At 38.5% G+C, this 20,232-nt stretch overlaps 1 protein-coding gene across 1 annotated transcript in view; it reads left to right on the forward strand.

Annotated features, from left to right (window-relative positions):
* Positions 1-20,232, forward strand: part of ADCY10 (adenylate cyclase 10) — a 194,853-nt gene that overhangs the window by 14,632 nt on the left and 159,989 nt on the right. Inside the window, exon 7 of the mRNA XM_049881318.1 lies at positions 2,431-2,519. Coding sequence (XP_049737275.1) covers positions 2,431-2,519 — 89 coding nt within the window. The remainder of the gene's footprint in view (positions 1-2,430; positions 2,520-20,232) is intronic.

Here is a 20,232-nt window from a genome sequence, read left to right on the forward strand (position 1 = left end):
TAAATACACCCTTCTTCAGCCCCTCTGCCTCTCCTGCTACATTGAATACTTTCCTTCATCTTTCAAACATTTGCAAGCCTCCCCAGTGATAAAAAAATAAATAAATAAAAACCTCCTTGATCTTACTTTCCCCTCCTAGCTTTCACCTCCACACATCTCAAGTGAGTAATCTGCATATTTGTACCTCTTCTTCCTTCCCTTCGTTTATTTTTTCACTCAATAAACACTGATTACATGCACCCTAGGGGGATGTGTTCATCTGTTCTTCAGTCTTGAGTCCTGACGTGTAGTTTCTACTCACTTGCCCTTCTGTTCTACTTACTGAATCAAGGCCACTCTTGACCATCAGCTTGCCAAACCAAATAACTTCTTTTCAGGCCTTATCCTAGGTGATTGGCCTTAGATTATCTTCTCACTCTGAGTACTATCTTCTCCTCCGTTCTTGGCTTCAAGAAAATTTTTCTCCACTAATCTTCCTTTTACTCCTCATACTACCCATTTTTAATACACTTTGCTGAATCTCCTTCCTATTCCTTAAACATTGGTGGTCCCAGGGATCTGTCCTTGACCTTCTGCTCTCCTCCACTCATTTCTTGGTGAACTATTCATTCATGCTTAACTTCCATTTGACTCCCAGGAGGGCCAGGACTAGGGTGAAACAAGCAAGGAACCTAGGGCACAAAATTTAAGGAGGCACTCCCTCTCAAGGTCTCCTGTAAGTGGCTTGTATCACCCCAATTCTGGCCCTAACTGTCAGAATACAACCTATACTGTTGTCCTGAATTTTAGATTAATAAAGGAAACAAAACAAGAACTATCTATGGAGCATCTGCACCAGATGTCAAACAGGCTTTCCAACATTAACATGTCTGAAATCTTGTTACTTATCTTTCCCTAAAAAGTGTTTCTTCTTACAAATTGGAAACATCTTTGAATCATTCTTCCTCCTCATCATTTATATACAATTCTTGAATATTTTGAACATTATAAGTAGCAAATTGTACTTTTAGAAAGCTGTAATAGGTAATGAAGGGAAAAATTGACCAGGAAAGGCCAAGAATTCCAGAAGATCCAGAGATAAAAAGAGAAAGCCCAGAAATACTACCCTCTCCTTGAGCTCTAGATACTGCATCCCGTCTTCTAAGTCTTAATGGTGACTTGTTTAAAGGGTTTCTTTAGGCCTCGTTTTGGGCATATACCTCTCCATCCCCACTGCCACTCTCATGGTCCAAGCCTTTATAAACTCCTGAGTTCCTTGCCTCTCTTCACAGTATGTTCAGCGTCACTGCTTCATTTTCCAGCACTCATATGGATTGCAACCAGGCTAGAGTCTCCACCAGTCCTTTAACATACTGTGCTCATTCTTTAGTCTACTGTCAGGCATGCCCTCCTCAATTCTAGTAAAATTCGTTCAGGATCCATTTCTATTTCTTCTTCTCCTGTAAAGCCTTTTGTGATCAAACCAGCTCATATTGATCTATTCTTCCTCTGAGTTTCTCTGGTCCCTGTCTCTTACAAATGATTAGCCATTTTTTTTTTTTTTTTTGGCCATTTAACTTTTCCATGCATATTATATTTGAATATCCAGTGAGATAAGTAAGTTCCTTCAAGGAAAAGCCCAAGTTTCTGAGTTACTTTCTTTTCCATCACAGTATCTGGCATGATGTTTTGAATATATGAAGTGATCAAAAAAACAATTTTAAAATTAAATTTGCTTAACTTACATCCTTTTCAGCCTCCATTTTAATTTTTTCCTTGATAGTCATCTCATTTTTTTGCATAATGTTCTGTTTCCTGCTGAAACCTCTCATCATTTCTCTCTCCCTAATTTTTTGATTTCTTCATGCTCATTTCTCCCACCTCCTATCAGTCTATTCTAGTGCATGGAACTATCAACCCTTATAGTGAAGGGAACCATAGAACTATTGCAGCTCAACTGCTCCTTTCCCAGATGAGGAAATAGTATACTATCAGTGCAGTAACTTGTCCAAGGTAACATAGTAAGTTGTTATCAAACTTGGGACCGGAAACCAGTCTCCTGACTCAGTCCTGGTGCTCTTTCAAATCTATCGTCCCCTTCATTCTGTCACCATCCTCCTCTATGGTCATCCCTTCATCTGCCCATTCCCATCTCCTGTGGCAATAATTTTAGCTCAAGTCCAGGGGTGAAAGTCTCCCCACATCCCAAAGTATGACAATAATTAGAAGAGCATTTTGAGCTACATACAACTGAATTTTTGGAAACCTGCAACTTCTAAGAATTTCTCACTGGATTTTTCCCCCCCTTTTTTTGGCTACTTGGTATCCCAGAGTGCCCTGACTGAACTGTGATGACCACCCAAAGAAATGGGTACTTAGGGGGCTACTCTCCTTGGGCTTGAAAGGCCACATCTCCCATTCTGAGCCCAACCCTTCTTTCTGTCCTCTTAGATGTCCTGAGGCTTGCGTGCATGCTGGAGTCTGATCCTGAACTGGAGCTGTCTCTACAAAAGTATGTAATGGAGAGCATTTTGAAGCAGGTATTTTCAATAATTGAATTTACTGACTTTTGGGGTGTTAGAGATCTTGGAGAGTTGGAAAGATTAAGAAAACCAGCAGCTAGTAAAATGCTCCATTGAAATAAAAAGGGTTATTCTCTATGTGTTGGTGACCACAGAATTTATTGTTCAAATCAGGATATTTGAGTCCCTGGGTTGCATAAACTGTTAAGCGCTGGGCTACTAACAGAGAGGTTGGTGGTTTGAGCCCACCCAGAGATGCCTCAGAAGAAAAGTCTTGTGATATACTTCCAAAAGGTCACAGCTATGAAAACCCTATGAAGCATAGTTCTATTCTGAAACATATGGGTTTGCCATGAGTTGAAATTGACTCAATGACTTTATATTTACACCTTGACAACAGGCATAATCTGAGATTTTGTTGCCTCACACAACTTGGGTAAATGGTAATTGTCCCAAACATATAAAAACATATGGTCACTCTTTCTATATATATGCCACATGACAGAAAGATATCAAGTGGATGTGCATTGGTACACTTTTTTTTTTCCAGTTACTTGCATTCGATCTTAAACTTTAAAATTTAACAATACAGGCAATTTTAGAATGCTCAGAACTACCTTCGCCCCCACCCCCACCAAAACTTTTCTTCTTTTTTCCCTTAACTCCAGGTTCTTTCAAATGTATTAGGTCATGTGAATTATAACTCTTTAACACTCACCATATGCCAGAAACTCTGCTGTTTCATGTATTTATTCTTCAAAATCCTTGGAAGGTATTTTTGTCCACATCTTATAAATGAGAAAACTGAGACCCAAAAGAATACCAGGAACTCTCCTGAGGCTGTAAACTAAGAAGTACAGCTAGAATTTCAACTCTGGCCTGTCTAAATCCTGCATTTTTGCATGGGCTTTCCAGCTCTTGGGGTGCAGTGGTTAAGCACTCAGGTGCTAATTGAAAGGTTGGCAATTCGAACCCACCAGCCACTCCATGGGAAAAAGACATGGCAGACTCCTTCCATAAACATTATACCCTCGGAAACCCTGTGGGGCAGTTCTAAGTTCTACTCTGTCCTACAGGGTTGCTATGAGTCGGAATTGACTTGATGGCAATGTGTTTGGGCTTATCCACCTTCCTAATATATGTCTGTTTTAGTCTGTAATCCAGTCAAAATGCAGTTGTTTCCTGTAGGAAATCTTTGAAGGACAAGCCTCACAGTAGGCAGCTGCCTTCAGAGTGTAGGTTGAAGGGAAGGTACCCCTCCACCTTCAGCCAAATTTAAAAACATTACCTCTAATGTCTGCAGTTGTTCAGTTCCTCAAGGTTTTTAATCCTCAAGAAGGCCACTGCTGTACCTCCCTCCCATCCCCAAGAGATGTAATACATTATGCTTCATCAGCTGCTGCCAGCTGGAAACAAGTCTACAGGAATGGAATTCAGGATGGGAACTCTGTGAGACATTAGGAAAACTTCAGGCAGGAATAATAGACAGTTGGTGAAGAGATACAGATAAGGGTGTTGAAAGGAAGCAAAAGACAAACCTTCCACAACTGGAAGGGCTGCCCTTGCACCTAAAGAATAGAGATGCTTAGAGATACTGTGGTTGTGTTTTCCAAACCAAAAATCAGAGTACATGGTCTGACAAAACAATTTTTAATTATTTTTTAATAAATTCATTTGAAAAATCAAAGAAAATTACTACATTGGTTAGTTAGAAATTATTAAATCACCTTTTATGAAAAGAATAAAATCATATGAAACCAGGACTGTCCCCACCAGTTAGGAAGAATGGCTGCAGTATTCCCTATGTGCAGTTCCCTCTTTCATCTAAAATATGTTTCACATTGCCAATAGAGAATCTGACGCTATATACTTGGTTTAATAAAATTCAGGGATAGGGACTGGCAAAGAAAATTTGAGAACACTCTCCTTTCCTTTCCCTGTGCCTATTGTGGGTAGGTTTGGAGAGAAGAGAGGAGATACATGAAATATACCATCCCAGAGAGGAAGGGGCATGTGGTAGATGGAGTGCTGGACCAGGAGTTTGAAGATCTGGGTTTTAGTTTGCTATGGTCTCACTTTGTAACACTAGAAAGATGTGTTACTTTTCCATGTCTCAGTTTTCTGATCAGTAGAATGGGTCTAATAATGCTGATTTTTATTTCATTTGAGGATGAAATGGAATACCCATACCCATTGCCGTTGAGTCAATTTCGACTCATAGCAACTCAGTAGGGCAGAGTACAACTGTCCTATAGGGTTTCCAAGGCTGTAATCTTTATGGAAGCAAATCCACCATAGAGTAGCTCGTGGGTTTGCACTGCCGTCCTTTTGGTTAGCAGATGAGCACTTTGACTACTACACCACCAGGGCTCCCCAAAGTGGAATAGAATGTGCAGATATTATACAAGGTACCGTGCTCTGAAAGTACTAGGTTGACTCCTTCATGACGCACTGTAGCAGACAGGGACACCCCCTCCATGGGCAGGCAAAATGCCTTCTCCGAACACCCCCAAACAGCCCTGCTTACCCGGGTCTGTTGATGAGAGTCTCTGCACTGCCCACCTGGTGACTGACAACCTGGGCACCTTCACTCTGACCAACTGCCAAGCAGCAGAGCATACTCACAACACCCAACTCAAGGGCCAGGGAGAATGCCCTTGCACCTACAGCCAGGTGAACAGTAGGGCAGATACATCACCTCACCGAAAATGTCACCTACCTCATCAGCAGCCTCGCAAAACCAGCAAGCAGGGACTTGTGCTTACACAGCCATTTGCTGCTTAACCCACCAAGAGACAAGGGGTGAGAGCTTCAGTGCAGCCAGATTAGCGACAGAGTAGCACACATCTCCAACATACTTGGATATATCAAAACAGAACAAAAATTCAGATTGCAGCAAACAAACATACAATAAATAAATAAATAAATATAATAAATTCTTGATGCCTCAGAGACAACAGACAATATCAATTCACTTAAAGAAGCAGGACAAGATACTCCAGCAAGTGATCAAAATAAAGAACCAGAAAACCTTCCAGAGGAAGAAAAGGCAATGGAACTACCTGATAAAGATACAAAAAACTAATGTATGGAGTGCTACAAGAGATCAAGAAAGAGTTCAGGGAAAACACAGACAAAACCAAGGAAAGCACAGACACAGCAACAGAAGAATTCAGGAAAACAATACAAGAACAAAACAACAAAATAAATGGGCAATTAGAAACCATAGAAAAACAACAAATAGAAATCCAAAAGAATAACAACAAAATTTCAGAAATAAACCAGTCAATAGGACATGGAAACAGAATTGAGAAAATGGAAGATAGAATTAGTGAAATTGAAGACAAATACCTTGACACTAATTTGTTTCCGGAAAAATCATGAAGAAAAATGTAGAAAGCCTAAGAATTTTGGGAAACACTATTGAGAGGAAAAACTTATGTGTGATCAGAGTTCCATGATGCGGGGAGGGGTGTACAATGAAAAACACATAGAATTATTGAAGGTTAACTACAGAAAACTTCTCTGATATCATGAAAGATGAAAAGATATCCATCCAAGAAGCTCATTGAACCCCATACAGGATAGACCCAAAAAGAAAGTCATCAAGACATATCATAATTACACTTGCCAGAACCAAAGATGAAGAAAGAATCCTGAGAGCAGCTAGGGATAAATGAAAAGTCACCTAAAAAGGAAAACCAATAAGACTAAGCTCTGACTACTCAGCAGAAACCATGCAGGCAAAGAGGCAATGGGTTGACATATATAAAGCCTTGAAGGACAAAAACTGCCAGCAAAGAATTATATATCCAGCAAAATTGTCTCTCAAATATGATGGTGAAATTAGGACATTTCCAGATAAACAGAAATTAAGGGAATTTGTAAAAATCAGACCAGAATTACGAGAAATAGTAAAAGGAGTCCTCCAGTTAGAGAACCAACAATGTCAAACAACAATCCAAGACTAGAACACAGGACAGATCAACCAGATACCAACCCAGATAGGGAATTCAAAAAACATAACAAAGCTAAAATACTGAAAATAGGAATTCAGAGCCATCAATATGTAAACAATGACAACCATCAAAACAAAAAGAGGGAATAATGGTGTACTCCTAGAACTTCCATACGGAGAGGAAGTCAAGGTGATATCAAGAAATAAAAGACCAGTTTAAACTTGGAAAAATAAAGGTAAGTTTCAAGGTAATCGCGAAGGAAGATAACAGACCTACCTATCAAAGTTAAAAATAAGAAAAATCATAAAAACTCAGCAAATGCAAAATCAACAGTAATGAGATTAAAAGAAAATACATAAACAAAAAGAACTCAGCACAGAAAATTAAGTGGAACAAAGAAATCATCAACACTAAAAAAAAGAAATAAATACATCAAAAAACAGTAATAAACTCATACCTATCAATAATTACAGTGAACGTAAATGGCCTAAATGCACCAATAAAGAGACAGAGTGGCGGAATGGATTAAAAAAACAATAGATCTACATGCTGTCTACAAAAGACACACCTTAGACACAAAGACATAAAAAAACTAAAACTCAAAGGATTGAAAAAGATACATAAGCAAACAATAACCAAAAAAGAGCAGGAGTGACAATACTTTAAAATAGACTTTAAAACAAAATCCACCATGTAAGATAAGGAAGGACACTATAAAATGATTAAAGGGTCAATACGCCAGGAGTACATAACCAAATAAATATATATGCAAACATTGGTAGGGCTCCAAAATATATAAAATAAACTCTAGCAGCATTGAAAAGAAAAATAGGCTGTTACACAATAATAGTGGGAAACTTCAACACACTACTTTCAGTGGGAGACAGAACATCTGAAAGAAACTCAATAAAGATATAGAAGATCTAAATGCCACAGTCAACCAACTCAACCTCATAGACATATGTAGAACACCCCCCACACAGCAGCAGAGTACACATTCTTTTCCAACATTCATAGAACCACCTCCAGAATAGACTACATTTTAGGCCACAAAACAAGCCGTACAAAATACAAAACACCTTCTTTGATCGTAATGCCATAAAAGTAGAAATCAATATAGAAACAGCAAGTAAAAAGTCAAATACATGGAAACTGAACAACACCTTGCTTAAGAACTACTGAGTAATGGGAAAAATCAAGGATAGAATAAAAAAAATTGATATACTGAAATGAGAATGAAAACACATCTTACTAAAACCTTTGGGAAACAGCAAAAGCAATGCTTAGAAGTCAAATTATAGCAATAAACACATCAAAAAAGAAGCAAGGGCCAAAGCAAAACACTAACCCTAAAACTCAAACAAGTTGCAGCAAAAGAAGCCCTCAGGCACCAAAAGAAAGGAAATAATAAAGATTAGAGCAGAAATCAATGAAATAGAGAATAGAAAAACAATAGAAAGAATCAACAAGACCAAAAGCTGGTTGTTTGGAAAAGATGAACAAAATAGACAAAACATTGGCCAAACTGACAAAAGAAAAACAGGAGAAGAAACAAATAATGTGAATAAGAAATAAGAGGGACGATATCACAACAGACCCAACTGAAATAAAATGGATCATAACGGAATGCTATGAAAAACTGTACTCCCAATAAATTTGAAAATCTAGAGGAAAAGGACAAATTTCTAGAAACACGTTACCTACCTAAATTAACACAAACTGTCGTAGAAAAACTAAACAGACCCATAATGAAAGAGAGTGAAGAACTAATTAAAAAAAAAAAAAAATTCCAACAAAAAAAAATCCCTGCTCCGGACGGCTTCACTGGAGAATTCTACCGAACTTTCAAAGCAGAGCTCATACCAGCACTACTCAAATTATTTCACCATGTAGAAAAGGGAGGAATACTCCCAAATGCATTCTGTGAAGCCAGGCAAAAGACACCACACAAAAAGAAAATGCAGACAAATATCCCTCATGAATATAGACGCAAAAATTCTCAACAAAATTCTAGCCAATAGAATTCAACAGCATGTTAAAGAAATAATACATCACGACCAAGTGGGATCATTCCAGTTATGCAAGGATGGTTCAACATTAGAAAATCAATCAGTGTAATCCAACACATAAATAAAAGTACCATATGATCTTATCAATTGATGTAGAAAAGGCATTTGACAAAGTCTAACGCTTATTCCTGATAAATTCTCAGCCATATAGAAATAGAAGGGACATATCTCAACATAATGAAAGGCATTTCTACTAAACCAACAGCCAACATCATTCTAAATGGAGAGAGACTGAAATCATCCATAAAAACCAAAACCAAACCCACTGCCATCGAGTCCAACCCATAGTGACCCTATAGGACACAGAGTAGAACTGCCCCATAGAGTTTCCAAGGAGCACCTGGCGGATTTGAACTGCTGACCTCTTGGTTAGCAGCTGTAGCACTTAACCACTTCGCCACCAGGGTTTCCGAAATCATCCATAGAAAACAAAAAAATATGCTGTTTATCACCACTCTTATTCAACATTGTGTTGGAAGTCCTAGCTAGAGCAATTTGGCAAGAAAAAGAAATAAACAGCAACCAAATTGGTAACAAAGACGTAAAACTATTTCTGTCTGCAGATGATGTGATCTTATACACAGAAAGCCCCAAAGAATCCACCAGAAAGGTACTGGAACTAATAGAAGATTTCAGCAAAGGAGCTGTATACAAGATTTAACATATAAAAATCAGTTGGATTCCTCTACACCACCATCAAGAACTTGGAAAAGGAAACCACCAAGTCAATGCCTTTTTCAGTAGCCCCCAAAATATAAAGAACTTAGGGATAAACCTAACCAGGGACATAAAAGAAATATGTAAACACAACTAAAAAAGCTACTGCAGGAAACAAAAAGAGACCTAAATAAGTGGAAAAACATATCATGCTCACAGATAGGAACACTCAATATTGTGAAAATGCCAATTCTACCCAAAGCGACCTACAGATATAATGTAATCCATATCCAGATTCCAACAGCATTCTTTAATGAGATGTAGAAACAAATCACTAACTTTATATGGAAATATAAGAGGCCCCAGATAACTAAAACATTACTGAAGAAGAACAAAGTGGGAGGTTTCACACTACCTGATTTCAGAACATATTATACAGCCAGGGTAGTCAAAATAACCTGGTACTGGTAAAACAACAGACACATAGACCACTGGAATAGAATGAAGAACTCAGACATAAATCTATCCATCTGTGAGCAGTTGATATCTGACAAAAGGCCAAAGTCCGTTAAATGCAGGAAAGACACTCTCTTCAACAAATCATGCTAGCATAAATGATGCTGACATAACTGCAAAAAAGTGAAATAAGATCCATACCTCAAACTATGCACAAAAACTAACTCAAAATGGATCAAAGACCTAAATATAAAATCAAAAACAGTGAGGATCATGGAAGAAAAAACTAGGATGCTAAGGGCCCGAATAAATGCATAAATAGTATACAAACAATAAATAACACTGTAAAAACACCAGAAGAGAAACCAGATAACTGGGAGCTCCTAAAAATTAAACATTGAAGCTCATCAAAAGACTTCACCAAAAGAGTAAAAAGAGAACCTACAGACTGGGAACAAATTTTTGGCTACAACATATCCAGCAAGAGTCTAATCTCTAAACTCTAGAAAATACACCAACAGCTTAATAATAATAATAAAAAAAAAAGACAAATCCAATTAAAAAGTGAGCAAAGGATTCCACTTTGGTGAGTAGCATCTGGGGTCTTAAACACTAGCAAACAGCCATCTACGATGCGTCAATTGGTCTCAAACCACCTGGAGCAAAGGATAATGAAGAACACCCAAAACACAAGGTAATTATGAGCCCAAGAGACGGAAAGGCCCAAATAAATCAGAAACTACATCAGCCCGAGACCAGAAGAACTAGATGGTGCCCAGCTACCACTTATGATGGCCCTGACACGGAACACAGCAGAGAATCCCTGATGGAGCAGGAGAACAGTGGGATGCAGACCTCAAATTCTTGTAAATTGTAAAAAGACCAGACTTAATGGTCTGACTGAAACTAGAAGGACCCTGGAGGTCATGGTCCCCAGACCTTCTGTTAGCTCAAGACTGCAACCATTCTGGAAGCCAGCTCTTCAGACAGGGATTGGACTGGACTATAAAGATGGAAAATGATACTGGTGAGCTTCTTGGATCAAGTAGGCACATGAGACTACATGGGCAGCTCCTCTCTGGAGGGAAGATGAGAAGGCAGAGCGGGACAGAAGCTAGCTGAATGGATATGGGGAATACAGAGTGGAGAGGAGGAGTGTGTTGTCTCATTAGGGGGAGAGCAACTAGGAGTACCTAGCAAGATGTATATAAATTTTTGTATAAGAGACTGACTTGATTTGTAAACTTTCACTTGAAGCACAATTAAAAAAAAAATGAACGAAGGATATGAACTTCACCAAAGAAGACATTCAGGCAGCCAACAGATACATGAGGAAATGCTCCTGATCATTATTACCATTAGAGGAATGCAAATCAAAATTAAAATGAGATACCATTTCACCCTGACAATACTGGCACTAATCCAAAAAACACAAAATAACAAATGTTGGAGAGGTGGTGGAGAGACTGGAACTCTCATGCAGTGCTGGTAGGAATGTAAAATTGTACAGCCACTTTACAGAATGATATGACATTTCTTTAAATAGCTAAAAATATAAATACCATATGATGAAACAATCCCATTCCTAGGAATTTACCATAGAGAAATAAGAGCTGTCACATGAATAGACATATGCACAACCATGTTCATTGCAGCACTATTCACAATCGCAAAAAGATGGAAGCAACCTAAATACCCATCAAGAGATGAATGAGTAAACAAATTATGGTACATACACACAGTGGAACACTGTGCAGTGATAAAAATGATGAATCTATGCAACATCTCACAACATGGATGAATCTGGAGGCCACTGTGCTGTGTGAAAGAAGTCAGTCACAAAACGACAAATGTTGTATGAGACCACTATTATAAAAATTCAAGAAAAGGTTTACGTGAGGCGGGGCTGAGATGGCAGAATAAGCAGATGCTTCCAGTGATCCCTCTTACAACAAAGACCTGAAAAATCAAGTGAAATGATTGTCTTTATGACAAGCTAGGAGCCCTGAAGATCAAAGGCAAAGTTAGAAAAAGGACTAAGCGGCACGGGGAGAAAGAGACCGTTCAGAGATGGAGAGGAGTTGCTGGACCTGAATCACTGGGATCCCTTGGGCACCACACCCAGGAGCGGCTGCAGCGGGCTGGTAGTAGCGTTCAGCCTCAGTTTCCTCAGGGAGAAGCAGCCAGCTGCACAGCCTACTCACACCTCCAGAACCAGAGAAGAATGGCGTTCTCGGCAAAAGCTAAGTACTTGCATATATTGTACCATGCCCCCGTCCCCAAGCCAGCTTCAGTGGCTTTTGATTTCCCTGGGCCTGAGATCAGCCCATTTGAGCACCCTGAGTCATGTTCCCAGACATGGAGAAGGAATAAATTCACAAGAGAAGAAAAAGATAATTTGATGGCTCCACTCCCTTGGGGAGCTCAGGACAGAAAGTGGCTCCTGTCCAGGCATAAATGGTCCATGGACTTTGAATACCTTTCCCCCCCTGCATGGACCTGCGTGAGCCTTTTAGGAGAATAGGCCCTTGCTGGCAGATTGCAACTATTTAAGCTGTGTGATGGAGAGGTGGGTGTTTGATATTTGACACCACTTTGCCTATTAAACAGGCTGCTCACCTACCCATATCAGGGGCCTAAGGACTCATGGCTCCACTCAGGTCACCCAACCACCCATGACAGGGGTCCAAGGATAACTGGTACCTCCTAATCCTTACAACCAAAAGCATTGGGTGCCCATTGTCCATCTGCAGAACCCACCCACCTGTATGCTCTAGGGAACAGGAACACGCTTTCCTCAGAGACACTCGGGGGCTGGTTCTCAGGCCCCTGCCCTGTTCAGAGTGTGACCCCCTGCTACAACTAGATACTGGTACCTACACCAATTACCCCTGCCCCTCTAAGACTGCAGGACAGAGCCTATACCACACACTTGATGACCAACTACATGGACACCTGAGCTGAATCCACACAAGAAAAGTGAATGGACTCATAAGCTTATATACCTGATAACAGCTCTACCCATCTGGTGACAGGACATCAGCACTTGAAAGGCAAAAATAATCAAGCTAGCTCACTCAAGCAACCCATTTGGGCATATCAAAACAAAAAAAAAAAAAAGCAAGAAGCTAGGATACAGTAAGCAAACATAAAATAAACTAATACAGTAACTTACAGATGGCTCGGAGACAATATCAAACCACATAAATAAACAGACCCTGATCACTTCAATAAGCTCTCAAAACAGAGAATCAAAGGATCTTCTGGATGAAGGTGCCCTCCTGGAACTCTCGGATGCAGAATTCAAAAGATTAATATACAGAATTCTTCAAGACATTAGGAAGGAGGTCAGGCAATGTGCAGAACAAGCCAAGGAACACACAGACAAAACAGTTGAAGAAATTAAAAAGGTTATTCAGGGACATAATGAAAAATTTAAGAAGCTGCAAGAACCTGTAGAGAGACCCAACAAAAAACCCAGACAGCGATCAGAAATTCAGAAGATTAACAATAAAATTACAGAATTAGATAACAGAAATTCAGAGGAGCAGAATCAAGCAAATGGAAGGCAGAATTGGTGAGCTTGAAGATAAAGCACTTGGCACCAATATGTTTGAAGAAAAATCAGATAAAAGAATTTTAAAAAATGAAGAAACCTTAAGAATCATGTGGGACTCTATAACCTACAAGTGATTGGAGTACCAGAACAGGGAGGGATAACAGAAAATGCAAAGAGATTTGTTGTCAGAAAACTTCTCTGATATTGTGAAAGATGAGAAGCTATCAATCCAAGATGCTCATCGAACTCCACATGAGGTAGATTTAAAAAGAAAATCACCAAGACATATTATAATCAAACTTGCCAAAACCAAAGATAAAGAAGGAATTTTAAGAGGAGCTAGAGATAAATGAAAAGTCACCTACAAAGGACAGCCAATACGAATAAGCTCGGCCCACCCAGCAAAAACCATGCAGGCAAGAAGGCAATAGGATGACTTATAAAGCACGAAGGGAAAAAATTGCCAGCCAAGAATTGTATATCCAGCAAAACTGTCTCTCAAATATGAAGGTGAAATTAGGACATTTCCAGATAAACAGAAGTTTAGAGAATTCATAAAAACCAAACCAAAACTACAAGAAACACTGAAGGGAGTTCTTTGGTTAGAAAATGCATAATATCAGGTATCAACCCAAGACTACGACACTGGACAGAGCAATCAGATGTTAACTCAGACGGGGAAATCAAACAAATAAATCAAGATTTAAAAATGCTCAAAACAGGGAAACAGCAATGTTATTATGTAAGAGAAGGTAACATTAAAATAATAAAGGGGGACTAAGAAATGTAGTCATAGATCTGTCCTATGGAGAGGAAGACAAGGCGATATAAAGAAATAAAAGTTAGGTTTAAGCTTAGAAAAATAGGGGTAAATATTAGGGTAACCACAAAGGAGACTAACTGCCCTACTCATCAAAATAAAATACAAGAAAAAAATAGAGACCCAGCAGAAACAAAATCAACAACAATGAAGAAGAGGAAAAGACAATACATAAAGATAAACTAATAAGCACAAAAAATTAACTGGGAAAAAGAACTGTCAACAACACACAAAAAAGACATCAAAATGACGTCACTGAACTCACACCTATCCATAATTACGCTGAATGTTAATCGACTAAAAGCACCAAAAAAGAGACAGGGAGTTGCAGAATGTATAAAAGAACATGATTCGTCTACATGCTGCCTACAAGAGACACACCTTAGACTTAAAGACACAAACAAACTATAACTCAAAGGATGGGAAAAAAATACCAAGCAAACAACAATCAAAAAAGAGCAGGAGTGGCAATATTAATTTCTGACAAAATAGACTTTAAACTTAAAACCACCACAATGGTTAAGGAAGGACACTATATAATGATTAAAGGGACAATATACCAGGAGGATATAACCATATTAAATATTTACGCACCCAATGACAGGGCTGCCAGATACATAAAAAAAAAAAAAAACTCTAACAGCATTGAAAAGTGAGATAGACAGCGCCACAATTATAGTAGGAAACTTCAACACACCACTTTCAGTGAAGGACAGGACATCCAGAAAGAAGCTCAGTAAGGACATGGAAGACCTAAATGCCACAATCAACCAACTCGACCTTACAGACATATACAGAACACTCCACCCAACAGCAGCCAAGTATACTTTCTTTTCTAGTGCACATGGAACATTCTCTAGAATAGACCACGTATTAGGTCATAAAGCAAGCCTTAGCAGAATCCAAAATATTGAAATATTACAAAGCATCTTCTCTGACCATAAGGCCATAAAAGTAGAAATCATTAACAGAAAAAGCAGGGAAAAGAAATCAAACACCTGGAAACTGAACAATACCCTGCTCAAAAATGACTAGGTTATAGAAGACATGAAGGATGGAATAAAGAAATTCATCGAATCCAATGAGAATGAAAATACTTCCTATCAGAACCTTTGGGACACAGTGAAAGCAGTGCTCGGGGGTCAATTTATATCAATAAATGTACACACACAAAAGGAGAAAGGGCCAAAGTCAAAGAATTATCCCTACAACTTGAACATATAGAAAGAGAACAACAAAAGAAACCTTCAGGCACTAGAAGAAAGGAAATATTAAAAATTAAAGCAGAACTAAATGAAATAGACAACAGAAAAATAATTGAGTTAACAAGACCAAAAGCCGATTCTCTGAAAAAAATTAACAAAATCAATGAATCATTGGTAAAACTGACAAACGAAAAACAGGAGAGGAAGCAAATAACCCAAAAAAGAAATGAGACAGGCAATATTACAACAGACCCCACTGAAATTAAAAGAATAATATCAGATTACTTTGAAAAATTGTACTCTAACAAATTGGAAAACCTAGAAGAAGTGGATGATTTCCTAGAAACACACTACCTACCTAAACTAACACAGAGGTAGATCAACTAAATAGAACCATAACAAAAGAAGAGATTGAAAAGGTAATCAAAAAGCTCCCAACAAAAAAAGCCCTGGCCTGTACAGCTTCACTACAGGGTTCTACCAAAATTTCAGAGAAGAATTAACACCACTACAACTAAAGGTATTTCAGAACATAGAAAAGGACAGAATACTCCCAAACTCATTCTATGAAGCCAGCATATCCCTGATACCAAAACCAGGTAAAGACACCATAAAAAAAAAGAAAATTACAGACCTATATCCCTTAGAAACTTAGATGCAAAAATCTTCAACAAAATTCTAGCCAATAAAATTCAACAACATATCAAAACAAGTAATTCACCATGACCAAGTGGGATTCCTACCAGGTATGCAGGGATGCTTCAACATTCGAAAAAACAATTAATGTAATCCATCATAAAAATAAAATAAAAGACAAGAACCACATGATTTTATCAGTGGATGCAGAAAAGGCATTTGACAAATTCAACACCCATTCATGATAAAAAAAAACTCTCAGCAAAATAGGAATAGAAGGAAATTTCCTCAACATAATAAAGGGCATTTATGCAAATCCAACAGCCAACATCCTAAATGGAGAGAGTCTGAAAGCATTCCCCTTGAAATCGGGAACCAGACAAGGATGCTCTTTATCAGCACCCTATTCATCATTGTGCTGGAGGTCCTAGTCAGAGCAGTTTGGCTTAGATAAAGAAATAAAGGGCATCCAGATTGGTAAGGAAGAAGTTGAAACTATATTTGCAGATGACATGATCTTATACACAGAAAACCCTAAGGAATCCTGAAGAAAACTGCTGAAACTAATGGAAGAGTTCAGCAGAGTATTAGGATATAAGATAAACATACAAAAATCAATTGGATTTCTCTACACCACCAAAAACAACACTGAAGAGGAAATCACCAAATCAATACCATTTACAGTAGCCCCCAAGAAGATAAAATACTTAGGAATGAATCTTACCAGAGATGTAAAAGACCTATACATAGAAAACTACAAGATACTACTGCAAGAAACCAAAAGAGACCTTCATAAGTGGAAAATATACCTTGCTTATGGATAGGAAGGCTTAACATTTTAAGAATATCTATTCTACCAAGAACGATCTATAGATACAAAGCAATTCCGACCCAAATTCCAACGACATTTTTTAATGAGATGGAGAAACAAATCACCAACTTCATATGGAAAGGAAAGAGGTCCCAGATAAGTAAAGCATTACTGAAAAAGAAGAACAAAGTAGGAGGCCTCACACTACCTGATTTTAGAACCTATTATACCGCCCACAGTAGTCAAAACAGCCTGGTACTGGTACAACAACAGATACATAGACCAATGGAATGGAATTGAGAATCCAGACATAAATCCATCCACATATGAGCAGTTGATATCTGACAAAGGCCCAAAATCAGTTAACTGGGGAAAAGACAATCTTTTTAACAAATAGTGCTGGCATAACTGGATATTCATCTGCAAAAAGATGAAACGAGACCCATACCTCACATCATGCACAAAAACTAACTCAAAATGGATCAAAGACCTAAATGTAAAATCTAAAATGATAAAGATCATGGAGGAAAAAATAGGGACAACACTAGGAGCCCTAATACATGGCATTAACAGTATACGAAACCTTCCTAACAATGCAGAAAAGAAACCAGATAACTGGGAGCTCCTAAAAATCAAACACTTACACTCATCCAAAGACTTCACTAAATGAGTAAAAAGATTACCTACAGACTGAGAAAAAGTTTTTAGCCATGACATTTCAGACCAGTGACTGATCTCTAAAATCTACATGATACTGCAAAAACCCAGCTACAAATAGACAAATAACCCAACTAAAAAATGGGCAAAAGATATGAACAGACACATCACTGAAGAAGACATTCAGGTAGCTAACAGCTACATAAGGAAATGCACACGATCATTAGCCATTAGAGAAATGCAAATCAAAACTACAATGAGATTCCATCTCACTCCAAGAAGGCTGGCATTAATCCAAAAAACACAAAATAATAAATGTTGGAGAGGTTGTGGAGAGACAGGAATGCTTATACACTGCTGGTGGGAATGTAAGATGCTACAACCACTTTGGAAATCTATTTGGTGCTTCCTTAAAAAATTAGATATAGAATTACCATATGATCCTGCAATCCGCTCCTTGGAACATATCTTAGAGAAATAAGAACCTTTATATGAACAGATATATGTACATTCATGTTCATTGCAGCACTATTTACAGTAGCTAAAAGTTGGAAGCAACCAAGGTCCCCATCAATGGATGAACAGATAAATTATGGTATATTCACACAATGGAATATTACACATTAATAAAGAATAATGATGAATCTGTGAAACATAACATGGAGAAACCTGGAAGGCATTATGCTGAGTGAAATTAGTTGGCTGCAAAAGGACAAATATTGTATAAGACCACTATTATAAGAACTAGAGTAATAGTTTAAACAGAGAAAAGAATATTCTTTGACAGTTACGAGAGGGGGGGAGGGAAGAAAGGAGGGGGTACTCACTAATCAAATGTAGATAAGAACTATCTTAGGTGAAGGGAAAGACAACACACAATACAGGAGAGGTCAGCACAAGTGGACTAAACCAAAAGCAAAGAAGTTTCTTGAATAAACTGAATGCTTCGAACTCCAGTGTAGCAGGGGTGGGGGTTTGGGGACCTTGGTTTCAGGAGACATCTAAGTCAATTAGCATAGTAAAATCTATTAAGAAAACATTCTGCATCCCACATTGGAGAGTGGCATCTGGGGTCTTAAATGCTAGCAAGTGGCCATCTAAGATGCATCAATTGGTCTCAACCTACCTGGAGCAAAGGAGAATAAAGAACACCAAATACACAAGGTAATTATGAGCCCAGGAGCCAGAAAGGGCCACATAAACCAGAGACTACATTAGCCTGGGACCAGAAGAAGTAGATGTTGCCCTGCTACAATCGATGACTGTCTTGACAGGGAACACAACAGAGAACCCCTGAGGGAGCAGGAGAACAGTGGGATGCAACCCCAAATTCTCTTAAAAAGTCCAGACCTAATGCTCTGACTGAGACTAGAAGGACCCCAGAGGTCATGGTCTCCAGACCTTCTGTTAGCCCGAGACAGGAGCTACATACAAAGCCAGCTCTTCAAACAGGGTTTGGATGGACTGTGGCATAGACAGTGATATTGGTGAAGAATGAGCTTCTTGGATCAAGTAGACACATGAGACTATGTTGGCATCTCCTGTCTGAAGAGGAGATGGAAGGGTAGAGGGAGTCAGAAGCTGGCCAAATGGACACAAAAAGAGAGAGTGGAGGGAAGGAGTATGCTGTATCATTAGGGGGAGAGCAATTACAAGTATATAGCAAGGTGTTTATGAATTTTTGTATGAGAGTCCTTCTTGATCTGTAAACTTTCACTTAAAGCACAATAAAATTAAAAAAAAAAAAGAAAAGGTTACGTACAGAAAAAAAATTTTTTTTTGGTGATTGCAAGGGTGGGGAGGGAGGAGAAGGGAAAATCACTAACTAGATAGTAGACAAGTGTCAAATTTGGTGAAGGGAAGGACAGCACACAATATACGGGAATTCAGCACAACTGGACAAAAGCAAAAGCAAAGAAGTTTCCTGGATACATCCAAACACCTTGAGGGCTGAGTAGCTGGGGTTAGGTGGTGGGGACCATAATCTCAGGGGACATTCATGTTAACTGGCATAACATAGTTCATTAAAAAAATGTTCTACATCCCACTCTGGGGTCTTAAAAGCTTGCAAGTGGCCATCTAAGATACATCTATTGGTCCAATCCTGTCTGAAGCAAAGGAGAATAAAAAAAAAACGAAGACAGAAGGAAAATATTAGCCCAAAGGACTAATGGACAACATGAACCAGAGACTCCACCAGCCTGAGATCAGAAGAACTAGATGGTGTCTGGCTGCCAGGGATCACAACAGGGAGTCCAAGATAGAATGAGAGAAAAATATTGAACAGAATTGAAATTCAAGAAAAAAAAAAAAAAACAGACCAGACTTACTGGTCTGACAGAGACTAGAGGAACTCTTGAGACTATGGCCCCTGGACACTCCACTAACCAAAAATTGAAAACATTCCAAATGCCCACTTTTCAGACAAAGACAGGCGTCTAAAGCAAAAAATAACACACGTGAGAAACATGCTTCTTAGTTCAGTTAAATATTCAAGACCAAATGGGCAGCTCCTGTCCAAAAGCAAGACAAGAAGACAAGAAGGTACAGGAACTGGATAAATGGACACAGGAAACCCAGGGTGGAAAGGGGGAGCATACTGTCACATTGTTGGGATTCCAACCAATATCACAAAATAATATGTATATAAATTTTTGAATGAGAAATTGAGCTGTAAACTTTCACCTAAAGCACAATAAAATAAATAGAAGAAAGGCCAAAATCAAAATATTAACCCTACAACTTGAGCAAACAGAGCAGCAGCAGAAGCCCATAGTCAACAGAAGAAAGGAAATAATAAGGATTAGAGCAGAAATAAATGAAATAGGGAACAGAAAAACAATAGAAAGAATAAACAAAATCAAAAGTTGGATTCTTGAAAGGATTGACAAAATTGACAAAT

This window comes from Elephas maximus, chromosome 3 (assembly GCF_024166365.1).
Source record: "Elephas maximus indicus isolate mEleMax1 chromosome 3, mEleMax1 primary haplotype, whole genome shotgun sequence".
Classification (NCBI taxonomy): Eukaryota; Metazoa; Chordata; class Mammalia; order Proboscidea; family Elephantidae; genus Elephas; species Elephas maximus.